We start from the raw sequence: 11183 nt of genomic DNA on the forward strand, positions 1-11183 counted from the left end.
ATTCATATAATTTAAATGGATTTACATCGATAAGCAGTTGCCTCTTATTCAATGGCAGTTTACATTGTTCGAGCTATTCAGTGTTGCTCGCTGTTTTCATGTCCGCATGTCTTTGCAAATACCTATATACTAGATTGTCTTTTATGTTATCGATGTTATGTGTTTCCTTTAGATGGAGTCTCTTTGGGAAATTATATGTTTTGCAAAATAGAAATCAGATTAGAAATAAGTCGGTTTTGGTTGTTTTCAATCTTTGCTGTGCGTCGTGGATTATTGCAGAAAAGAGAGGCGAAAGATACGATAGGGAAATTCACACTCCCAAGTCGAAAATAAACTGACAACGCCATGGCATAAAAACGAAAAAAAAGACCAAAAGACAAACACCAGTATATAAAACACAACATAGAAAAGTAAATACTGAGCAGCAATACGAACTCGACCAAAGCTCAGGGGTGTGCTTAGGTGATCTCATATTAGTTTCCTTTCAGTGTTTTATGGACTCTCATTTGCCTTTCTTCTTTTATCCATAATGTTGTCTGTTTTATTTGGACTAATGGTTTTTAATTGCCCTTTTTGAACATTATTTATAGTTCTGTGTTCCTGGCAGCAACAGTATATGAAGATAAGAATAATCAGTTTGATTTGTGGCGTATATAATCATACAACAACAAAATGTGTTTATATTTAACACACATATATACATATATAACAACTTTATTTTAAACATCATCTACAGTTCTGTATTACTGGCAGCGAAACAGCATATAAAGATAAGAATAATCAATTGTATTTGTGGCGTATAGAATCATACAACAACAAAATGTGTAATTTGCTGTTCATAAACGCGGAAACACATATAAATGCACGCAAAGTTTCCATTTTAGGAGTAAACAAAATGCGTAATAGATTACTTTAATCCTGGTGGTATATAAGACGTTTAAAAAATACAATGTTTCAGATTTAGTTTGGTATCTTGTAACTTTGTATTATTGATTGATTGCTTTTAATGGTCGAGGAAGCTGGAGTACCCGAGTAGAACAACCAACGTTCGGCACGTAAACTGATAATCGTATTCGATTAAGATTGTCTTGTTGAAATTTACTGTTGTAAGTTACGATATCTTCAAATCATCAAACAATAATGATAAAAACTTTTTGATGGTAATGAAAATTTTATTACAATAAATGCACGTTTATCAAACGAAAATTGTTGCATTTCAATAACCAAACATTCACAATTGCAAATCAGTATTATAACTGTTCATACTATATAACAGTCCGTAAAACATAGTTTATATATATATATATATATCCCTTTCATAAATATAATTAGCTTACAATAAAGCATAAATCAATGAATACATGTTTATATAAATGAAATCTTATCAACCAACCACTATGTACTTAGATTCTAAATATTACAGCTAAGTGTATAGACAGTTCAAACTAATGATCATGATTCATGGACGATAAAACATTCTCTAGTGCTGTAAAATTGGTACTGTTTATATTATCATATCTACTCTGTCATAGATTTTCGAAGTTCTTTGTCCTTGCCAGAATTCCTTGGAACAATTTTGATGTAGATGTAAATGTAGAATACGGCAAACAAGGAAACATTCCAATTATTCTTAGTATGTAAGTTGAAAATTGTCTCCTGATGGTCATATTAGGGCATATGGAATCCCATTGTAGGTCACTGTTAGTGCCAGAGTTCATGGCTCAAATCGTATACTTTGTTTCGCACTAGGACAAACTAAGAGATGTTGATATAACATTTTCTGTAACTTTGCCTTTTCTGCACGGAGATTCCTAATTTCATTTGACTTCTGTGTGTTGTCTGCTTCCAGTTCTTGTATTTTCTGCAATGATAACTTTAGTTAAAAGCTACAAATCTGATGATATTTTAAAACTTATAAATATTTGCTTTTATATATGCCTGATAGATCGTCAGAAACTGCCGAAAGTTAAGAAATTTAAAAATTACTTATTAGTTAAAACACAATTTTTAACCCTTTTTACAAATATTTACAACTCTGTTATTTTCAATACCTATAGATATTTCAAATTTGTTTAATTACAATTTCATAAACACAAGTTTAAGTTTTATCAAAGGCAAATCTTATATTCTTCAAATACTATTTTGAAGAATATACTGATATATCCATTCACACGTACCTTGCAAAGTGATGTTGAATTATTTTTCTTTCTATCACGGAATCTCTGTGCTGCCAGTCTATTTTGTTCACGACGTTTAACAATTTTATCACGTTCTTCCTCTGTAAGCTGAAACAAAGTATTTGAAATTCAATGACAATTCTTAAATAATTCATAAAACTCTTCCTTTGTAGTTGCTTCGGTGCCTTTTAAAACTGCAGATTAAAACTTTCCGATTCCATCATATGATATACCCTGTCTATTTCGTTCATTCTTTAGTAGTTTTTTAGAATTTGGATGCGTTAATGAAAGAACTTTTAATTTGAAACATTCTTTTTGCTTTTTGTATTGAGAGAATTTAGTGATTTCAGACCCCTTACCGTTGCCGTTAACTTTTTTTGCCAGTTGTCTAGAGTATGGACGATCAAAAACTTAGATCCGTTATAAAGATCCTTTGCTATTGCTGTAAACAGTGTCCGACCCCATTCGTCACAACTCGGCCGATTCCGTACCTTCATCTAAGATAGAAGGAGAGTAGCGGATTCACCCGAGGATTGCCGATTGTGTCCGACCCCAGACCATTACATGTGTTTAAGGTTTTTTGTATCATTAGATTGCCTTTTGTTTGGCATAAACTTATGTGTTTACAATTAAACCCTCCAACACGCTTTCCCAAAATTTGACCAAATAATATAAAAACATCTTGTCAGCGGTCTTGAAAATTACATTATCGTCAATCTTCCAATTAGCTAAGGCAAATTAAGATTACTGATGTTCTAATATCATTAATTGCCAAAGAAGACAAATGAAGGTTACAAACAATAGCTAAACCTGTCTTTCCGTGTCCGAAAGATGGCTACTAAATATCCGATTTCATTACATCTCCTCACCGGTCCTGTTAACGGCTTTAAAATCCATAGTTTTCTGTCATTGATAAATTGTATACAATGTGTGTTATGAAGTTAAATCATTAAAAAGTAAAATAACAAAAATACCGAACTCCAAGGAAAATTCAAAACGGAAAGTCCCGTATCAAATGGCAAAATCAAAAGCTCAAACGCATTAAACGAATGGAAAACAACCGCCATATTCCTGACTTGGAACAGGCATTTCCTTATGTAGAAAATGGTGGATTAAACCTGGTTTTATAGCTAGCTAAACCTCTCACTTGTATGACAGTCGCATAAAATTCCATTATATTGACAACAATGTGTGAACACAACAAACAGACATAATAGGTAAAAATGTCAAAAATAGGGGTACAGCAGTCAACATTGTGTTATAATCTTAATCACTATAAAAACAAACAAATATATCAACAAAGAAAAACAAAACGGCATATAGACAAAGCACAAAAATGAATTAACCTACTTCATGCTTTGTTTCTTCTAGAAATTCTACTTTCATTTCGTGTTAACCTACCTCATGCTTTGTTTCTTCTAGAACTTCTACTTTCAGTTCGTGTTATCCGTGTTGAAGACCGTACTTTGACCTATAATGGTTTACTTTTTTAAATTTTGACTTGGATGGAGAGTTGTCTCATTGGCACTCATACCACATCTTCTTATATCTACATAACCTACCTCATGCTTTGTTTCTTCTAGAAATTCTACTTTCATTTCGTATTAACCTACCTCATGCTTTGTTTCTTCTGAAGTTTAAATGTTAACCTACTCCTGCTTTATTTCTTCTGAAGTTTAACTGTTAACCTACCTCATGCTTTGTTTCATCTGGAAATTCTACTTTCATTTCGTGTTGGCCCTTTGCTAATCGTCTTGACTGAATTGTACATTTTAACTCTTCTTTTATCAGTGGCGCCATGTTCCCGGTTCCCAATGCTAGAAGTGTTGCAACTTCCAAATTGTTGTTGCCGTTTGCCATTTTAAACAGTATATTTTCTTCAAAGTCACACACATAAGAATTATCAAACATCTTGTCAAACTCTGTAAAAAAATAAGTTCTATAAAGTACTAGTAAATATATACGATGATGATCATGTATTCAAGGGTTACTGCCTAAAACATGTTCTTAATTTGAATATACATAGCTTCAAATTGACAAAACTGTATACATCTTGATTGAAATTATACTTCGTATACTTATTTCATAGTTATCAAACCTTCTAATAAAGATATTAACTCAGCATATACTATTGCGACTTACCTTTTAAACGTTTCACATAACGTCATGTCTATTTATAAATTTTCGCTTACTCAGGAAAATCAAACGCATGCGCAGATCTTACTTCAATAAAATGCTTCGCTGGGGCGCAGCTTGATACGACCGCAGAGGTCGAACCCTGAACAGTTGGGGCAAGTATGGACACAACATTCAAGCTTGATACAGCTCTGAATTTGGATTGTTATTAAATATTTGACACAGCATAGGTTTCTGACACAGAAAGAATGTGGTCTAAGAACTTGAATTTTTTTAATTTACCTATTATGGTCCAATGTCCAAAATCAAAATACATGGTTAGATTCAGCATATCAAAGAACCCCATATATTCAATTTTTGTTAAAATCAAACAAAGTTTAATTTTGGACCCCAACTTGGACAAACTTGAAAACTGGGCCAATAATCAAAAATCTAAACACATGTTTAGATTCAGCATATCAAAGAACCCCAAGAATTCAATTTTTGCTAAAATCAAACTAAGTTTAATTTTGGACCCTTTGGACCTTAATGTAGAACAATTTAAAAAACGGGACTTAAAATTAAAAATCTAAATACACGGTTAGATTTGGAATATCAAAGAACCCCAATAATTCAATTTTTGATGAAATCAAACAAAGTTTAATTTTGGACCCTTTTGACCTCAATATGAACCAATTTGATAGCGGGGCCCACAAATAAAAATTCTAAATTCATGGTTAGATTCAGCATATCAAAGAACCCCATATATTCAATTTTTGTTGAAATCAAAAAAAGTTTAATTTTGGACCCCAACTTGGACCAACTTGAAAACTGGGCCCATAATCAAAAATCAAGACACATGTTTAGATTCAGCATATCAAAGAACCCCAAGAATTCAATTTTTGTTAAAATCAAACTAAGTTTAATTTTGGACCCTTTGGACCTCAATGAAGACCAATTTAAAAAACGGGACCCAAATTAAAAATCTAAAAACACGGTTAGATTTGGCATATCAAAGAACCCCAATAATTCAATTTTCGATGAAATCAAACAAATTTTAATTTTGGACCCTTTTGACCTCAATATGAACCAATTTGATAGCGGGGCCTACAAATAAAAAATCTAAATACATGGTTAGATTCAGCATATCAAAGAACCTCATATATTCAATTTTTGTTGAAATCAAACAAAGTTTAATTTTGGACCCCAATTTGGACCAACTTGAAAACTGGGCCCATAATCAAAAATCTAAATACATGTTAAGATTCAGCATATCAAAGAACCCCATACATTCAATTTTTGTTGAAATCAAACAAAGTTTAAATACTGGACCCTATCTTGGACCAACTTGAAAACTGGGCCCATAATCAAAAATCTAAACACATGTTTAGATTCAGCAAATCAAAGAACCCCAAGAATTCAATTTTTGTTAAAATCAAACTAAGTTTAATTTTGGACCCTTTGGACCTCAATGTAGACCAATTTAAAAAACAGGACCCAAAATTAAAAACCTAAATACACGGTTAGATTTGGAATATCAAAGAACCCCAATAATTCAATTTTAGATGAAATCAAACAAAGTTTAATTTTGGACCCTTTTGACCTCAATATGAACCAATTAGATAACGGGGTCCACAAATAAAAAATCTAAATACATGGTTAGATCAGCATATCAAAGAACCCCATATATTCAATTTTTGTTGAAATCAAACAAAGTTTAATTTTGGACCCCAATTTGGACCAACTTGAAAACTGGGCCAAAAATCAAAAATCTAAATACATGTTTAGATTCAGCATATCAAAGAACCTCATATATTCAATTTTTGCTAAAATCAAACAAAGTTTAATTTTGGACCCTTTGGACATTAATGTAGACCAATTTGAAAACTGGACCCAAAATTAAAAATCTAAATACACTGTTAGATTCGGCATAACAAATAAATAAATGTGATCAAAGATTTTACAAATCTAATGCGCCATACTGTGCAATTAAAGATTACTTCTTGAAATTTTTCAATATTTGAAATTTGAAAAAAAAATAATATTTGAAGAATAATTCTTTTTAATTTCTGAAATCTGAAATGAGAAAAAATTGGCCCCCCACAATTTCTTTTTATCCCCCCCCCCCCTTTTTCCCCCAAAAAAATTCTTTCCCTCAAGATATGGTCATAATCTCAATTCAAATTTCCAATGGAGTTGGCAACCATAATTACCCATTTAAATTTACCATAGTGCTAACTTCATCTATTTTATAATAGAATTAATAAAAATATAGTGTCAAATCTTTCATATGGATTTTTTTGTAAAAAAAAAAGATGAAAACATTTGCAGATATTTTTACTGGTCTTCCTTTATAAATATGCATTTCTTTAAACATAATTTAAAAGCAGTGTAAGGGAAGTAACCAAAACGTTGTATTTGGATTACCTCCCTTACACTGTTTTAGATTATCTTTATTGTTCATTAACCATTACTTTATACATAATTTAAAAGCAGTGTAAGGGAGATAATTTCAATGATGTATTTGATTTATCTCCCTTACACTGCTTTAAATTATGTTTTGTACTAAAGTATTTGTCCATTAACCAGGACAACCTTGTTTTTCCCCCTTTTTTGCCCCTAATTCCTAAACGGTTTGAACCATAACCCCCCAAAGCAAATCCTAACCATCCCTTTGTGGTATGGAAACTTGTAGTATAATTTCAGAGAGATCCATACACCGTTCCACAGTTATTGTTTGGAAACTAGAAAATGCTCATTTTTGGCCCCTAATTCCTTAACTGTTGGTACCATAACCCCCAAAATCAATCCCAACCTTCCTTTTGTGGTATTTAACCTTATGGTCAAATTTCAAAAAGATCCATTCACTTAAACTAAAGTTAGAGTGCGAAAACCAATATGTATTCGGACGACGACGCCGGACGACGACGACGACGACGACGACGACGACGACGCCAACGTCATACCAATATACGACCACAAAATTTTTTTGTGGTCGTATAAAAATGATATGGCGCAAATTGGTATATGTAACCTACTTTTTTTTTAATCTAGAGACGACATGATGGTTTATTTATAGATCTAAAAGGAAAGGTAATTTTCAGATATCTTTAAAAATTTCGTAAATCACGTCAAACGTATCGAGGTCGTATTTTTGATTTTGATATATATTAACTCTGTCAAGTTTGGTGGTTTTATACCAATACCGATACGTACACTGAAGTAGAGATGATGACAAATAACGCTAAATGATGACTTAAACTCACAAATTCCATAAAACTATAGAAATTATGTGCTGTATCATCGCACGGAAATTAAAAAGTTAGTCAAAAAGAAATCAACCAATAATAATACTCATGAATAATAATAATAATAATTTGTTTTACTGTAGCAAGAGAATATTATAAATACCTTTTAATACTAGTCGTAAATATTTCAAATTACGTCATATCTTAATATATATATTTCCACTTACGCAGCATTTTTCAATCGCATGCGCAGACCAAGGTTTGTTGAAAAGGTTTATTGGTATACACGTGATACGCAAGTCACGTGTTCGAGAGAAAAGTTAAGGGTGCAAAAAATCAACTTTTGAAATGACTTAGTATATATTGATTCAAAATGTCAAAAAGGAAGTTATGTATCTCAAAAGAAAAATCGTACAATATACTTCAAATTAGTTTTTTAATTAAACATATGGTTTACTAATGACAAATGAACAATGCCAAACTATGACACGCGAAATCTACACAACCTGATTAAAATATATATTTATACTGTATTTTTTTTTACCTCTGACGACGTCAGTAATTCGCCTAGGAAATGTTATTTTCATTTATATCATTAGGTCGATACCACTACTGGTGGACTTCAAGTCTCCGGGGTATCATCAGCTCAGTAGTCAGTGCTTCGGTACTGACATGATTTATAACATACTTTATTAAACTATACATTTATAAATTTCGCAATTATAAAGCAACAAAGGTTGCAACTACCTCAGGATTAATTGACCTTAGATGGATTTTGGCAATTCTTTTTCGTCCCTTTTAGTCATATAGCTCGTCATGTAATCAAGTACGTATACATCCTTGACTTTCAAATTTTTGGGTAAGAGCGTTCATGATGAAGATAAATCCAGAAAAGCGCTTCGGACGCACTAAATTTAAAAAAGTGTTTTTGTTTTTCATTTTCTAGCATTGGTTCGATACCGCTGCTGGTGGACTGTTAGTCCCAAAGGCTTATATCAGCTCAGTAGTCAGTGCTTCGGTATAGACATGATTTATTAAATACATTTCTTAATTTCGCCGTTTATAAATTTATAAATTATCAAGAAACTGAGGTATCAACTCTTTCAGGATATAACCTTAGATTGATTTGGCTATATTTTTTTTATCCCATTTGGTCATATACAGCACTTCACGTATTCAACTATTTATACATCTTTGGCTTTTAAATATTTGGGTTTTAGCGTTCCTGGTGGTTGTAAATCCAGAAAGAGAAACCAAATTTATAAAGTGTATTTTTCAGTGTCTTATACTATCAATTTGAATCAAAGTATTTCTCAAAGTATAACTATATTATTTCATGTTTTACAACTCAAATTATATTCAGTAAGAGAGGAAGTTTAAATTAGATTTCATCAAAAAGTTTTCTAGCATTTTCTTTAATGATAACTTTTCGTTACCTTTTATTTATACCTGAAATGTACACAAGTATTTTGGTTAGTTTGTAAGATGAAGGTTATTCAATGATGTATGTACGTATGTAGTTAACGCATTATGTGATCTCTGGTAGATAGATGTCTCATTGGCAACCATACCACATCTCCTTATTTTATATCATATACGTTGACTCCATAGTATGCCAAGTACTTTTTAAGATATAATTTTGGTAAGAATAATAAGTATTCAAAACTCCTATATGAACTCCAAAATGGAAAGTTTTATAAACTGGTATTAATGGTATAATTTGACTTTTGGTTTATATTGACAAATGTGTTGCGTAAAATAATTGCATCCTTCTATTTAGCACTACTCTTTACTCGGGGAAAATGGAAGTTCGATCTTTTTTTTTGGTAGGGGTTAGTAGCTGTATCAGCTGGTACCAAACCCTCATTATAAATTTTAAGGCTTGACTATGTGTACCTTATATATACAACAGTAATAGCAAAAGTAAATAATATTTTATCAAACATGTCATCTCTATGTTGCTACCCATCATATTATATGAAGCAAGGAAAGTTGATTTACTCTTTCGGCTTATCCCAACCCCTCAATACATTTGAAGTGCCAAATCTAAGGCGATCGGACTTTACTACCAAGAAGTCAGCGGAATAGTGTGAATTACCATATATATAGGCTACGGACGTACATTTAATATATGAAGGTAGTCAATTTAAAAAATGCAGTCGAGTTATGCTCAACAACTCATATAATATATACCCCGGCAACGTGCACATTTCATACATGTTATATTCAATATACAGTAACATATATTTGAAACATTGATTTTTTAGATGAAGAATTATTAAGGCTAACTTACATTTTTCTGCCGTTTCTGATGAAATAACCGTCAATGTTTAATGTGTATATGGCACGGGATTACAACGTAGTTTAGTATGTGTGAATGAGCTTTAGAATCATAATGTGAATAATGTACAAGTCCATCAAATGGTCATACTTTTTTTTATATATTTGAAAAGTTTCATAGTCATAAGTATGTATATAGATGACGACAGAGAAATATATGTCCCCGATCTTTAATGTATATATATCATAGCTCTTAAAAGTATATACTATTGTATTCAGAATTAGAAAATACTTAATTACATTTTTAATGGTATATTAAGAAAATGGTATTTGGAAATATACACTTACATTGTTTCTTTTGAACATAAGCTTTAATAGGTCTGGATCGTTTGAAATTGCCTCGCATTGTGTAATACGTAATTAAAACGTTCAGTATTTATATTACCGTGTGAGGATTCCCATGGAAAACACCTTTTCTATAAATAACTTATAGATTAGATCATTTTATTTAGAACTTGTTTAAGAATGTCATATTGGCCAAAACAGATTAAGACATTCTATAAAACAAAATTGAAAATACATTTCCAATTGTAAGCCTCTTATACAGCAAATCCAAATTTCATTTAGCCGATATCTGCTGAAGATCCATTGATTTATTGATAAACTCCATGCGGACCTACTGAACAAATATTGAATCTCGAAAATCATGACACTGCACCAGTGGCGGATTCAAAGGGGTTCCAGAAGTCGGGACCCACATTTTTGTTGGGCAACTAATGCTTTTGTATGGGGACATATGGTTGGATCCCCCCTTTTTATATGACTTGCATGTTTTGTAACCCCCCTTTTCACAAAGTTTAAATGGCTGATTCGGCGCCTGTGCACTGAGTTAAATAATTTATAATCAATATTTATTTACATCTTAAGTTATATCAAATATATAAAATATGGTTGTTATACATACATATTTGTGTTGACCATTTTGAAATAATATAAATGCAGAGCTCTCCATGTTGTATTTAATTAAATGTAAGTACCTATACAAGTGTTTTTTCATCGTCTTTACTTCTGTTTTCTGTATTTGAACAACACTGCCTATAAGAGGATTACCATTTGATTTTCTGGGGGTCCGGAGGATTTTGAAAATAAATATCCGGGCCTGGTAACAGCTGAAAATAAATAATGTTTTGCCCACGACAGGATGGAAATGAATATTCTTCAACACAAAATTAAGGAAATATAATTGAGTGAAAATAAGTTTCCGAAAATGAAAAGTCAGTCCTCCAAAAAACCTCCTGGCCTCTCTCAGAATAGCAATTGGTCGTCCCCTAAAGGTGTACAATTGGCAATGAAAATCGTAAAA

The 11183-nt window shown here is 31.8% G+C and overlaps 1 protein-coding gene across 2 annotated transcripts; it reads right to left on the reverse strand.

The window, feature by feature from the left end:
- Positions 1 to 696: 696 nt before the first annotated feature.
- On the reverse strand, positions 697 to 10244 carry LOC127739202 (basic leucine zipper transcriptional factor ATF-like 3). Of its 2 annotated transcripts, XM_052250823.1 has the most exons (4): positions 10169 to 10244; positions 3870 to 4099; positions 2178 to 2285; positions 697 to 1861 (listed from the first exon to the last, which is right to left on the reverse strand). In XM_052250823.1, exons 2-4 carry the CDS (start codon positions 4086 to 4088, stop codon positions 1715 to 1717), a joined length of 474 nt encoding a protein of 157 aa, XP_052106783.1. In that variant the 5' UTR covers positions 4089 to 4099; positions 10169 to 10244; the 3' UTR covers positions 697 to 1714. The 2 variants fall into 2 exon arrangements, with proteins under 2 accessions (XP_052106783.1, XP_052106784.1); XM_052250824.1 differs by lacking the exons at positions 3870 to 4099; positions 10169 to 10244 and adding an exon at positions 3740 to 3783.
- Between the last annotated feature and the right edge of the window lie 939 nt (positions 10245 to 11183).

This window comes from Mytilus californianus, unplaced genomic scaffold (genome assembly GCF_021869535.1).
Source record: "Mytilus californianus isolate M0D057914Y unplaced genomic scaffold, xbMytCali1.0.p SCAF_4, whole genome shotgun sequence".
NCBI classification, from domain to species: Eukaryota; Metazoa; Mollusca; class Bivalvia; order Mytilida; family Mytilidae; genus Mytilus; species Mytilus californianus.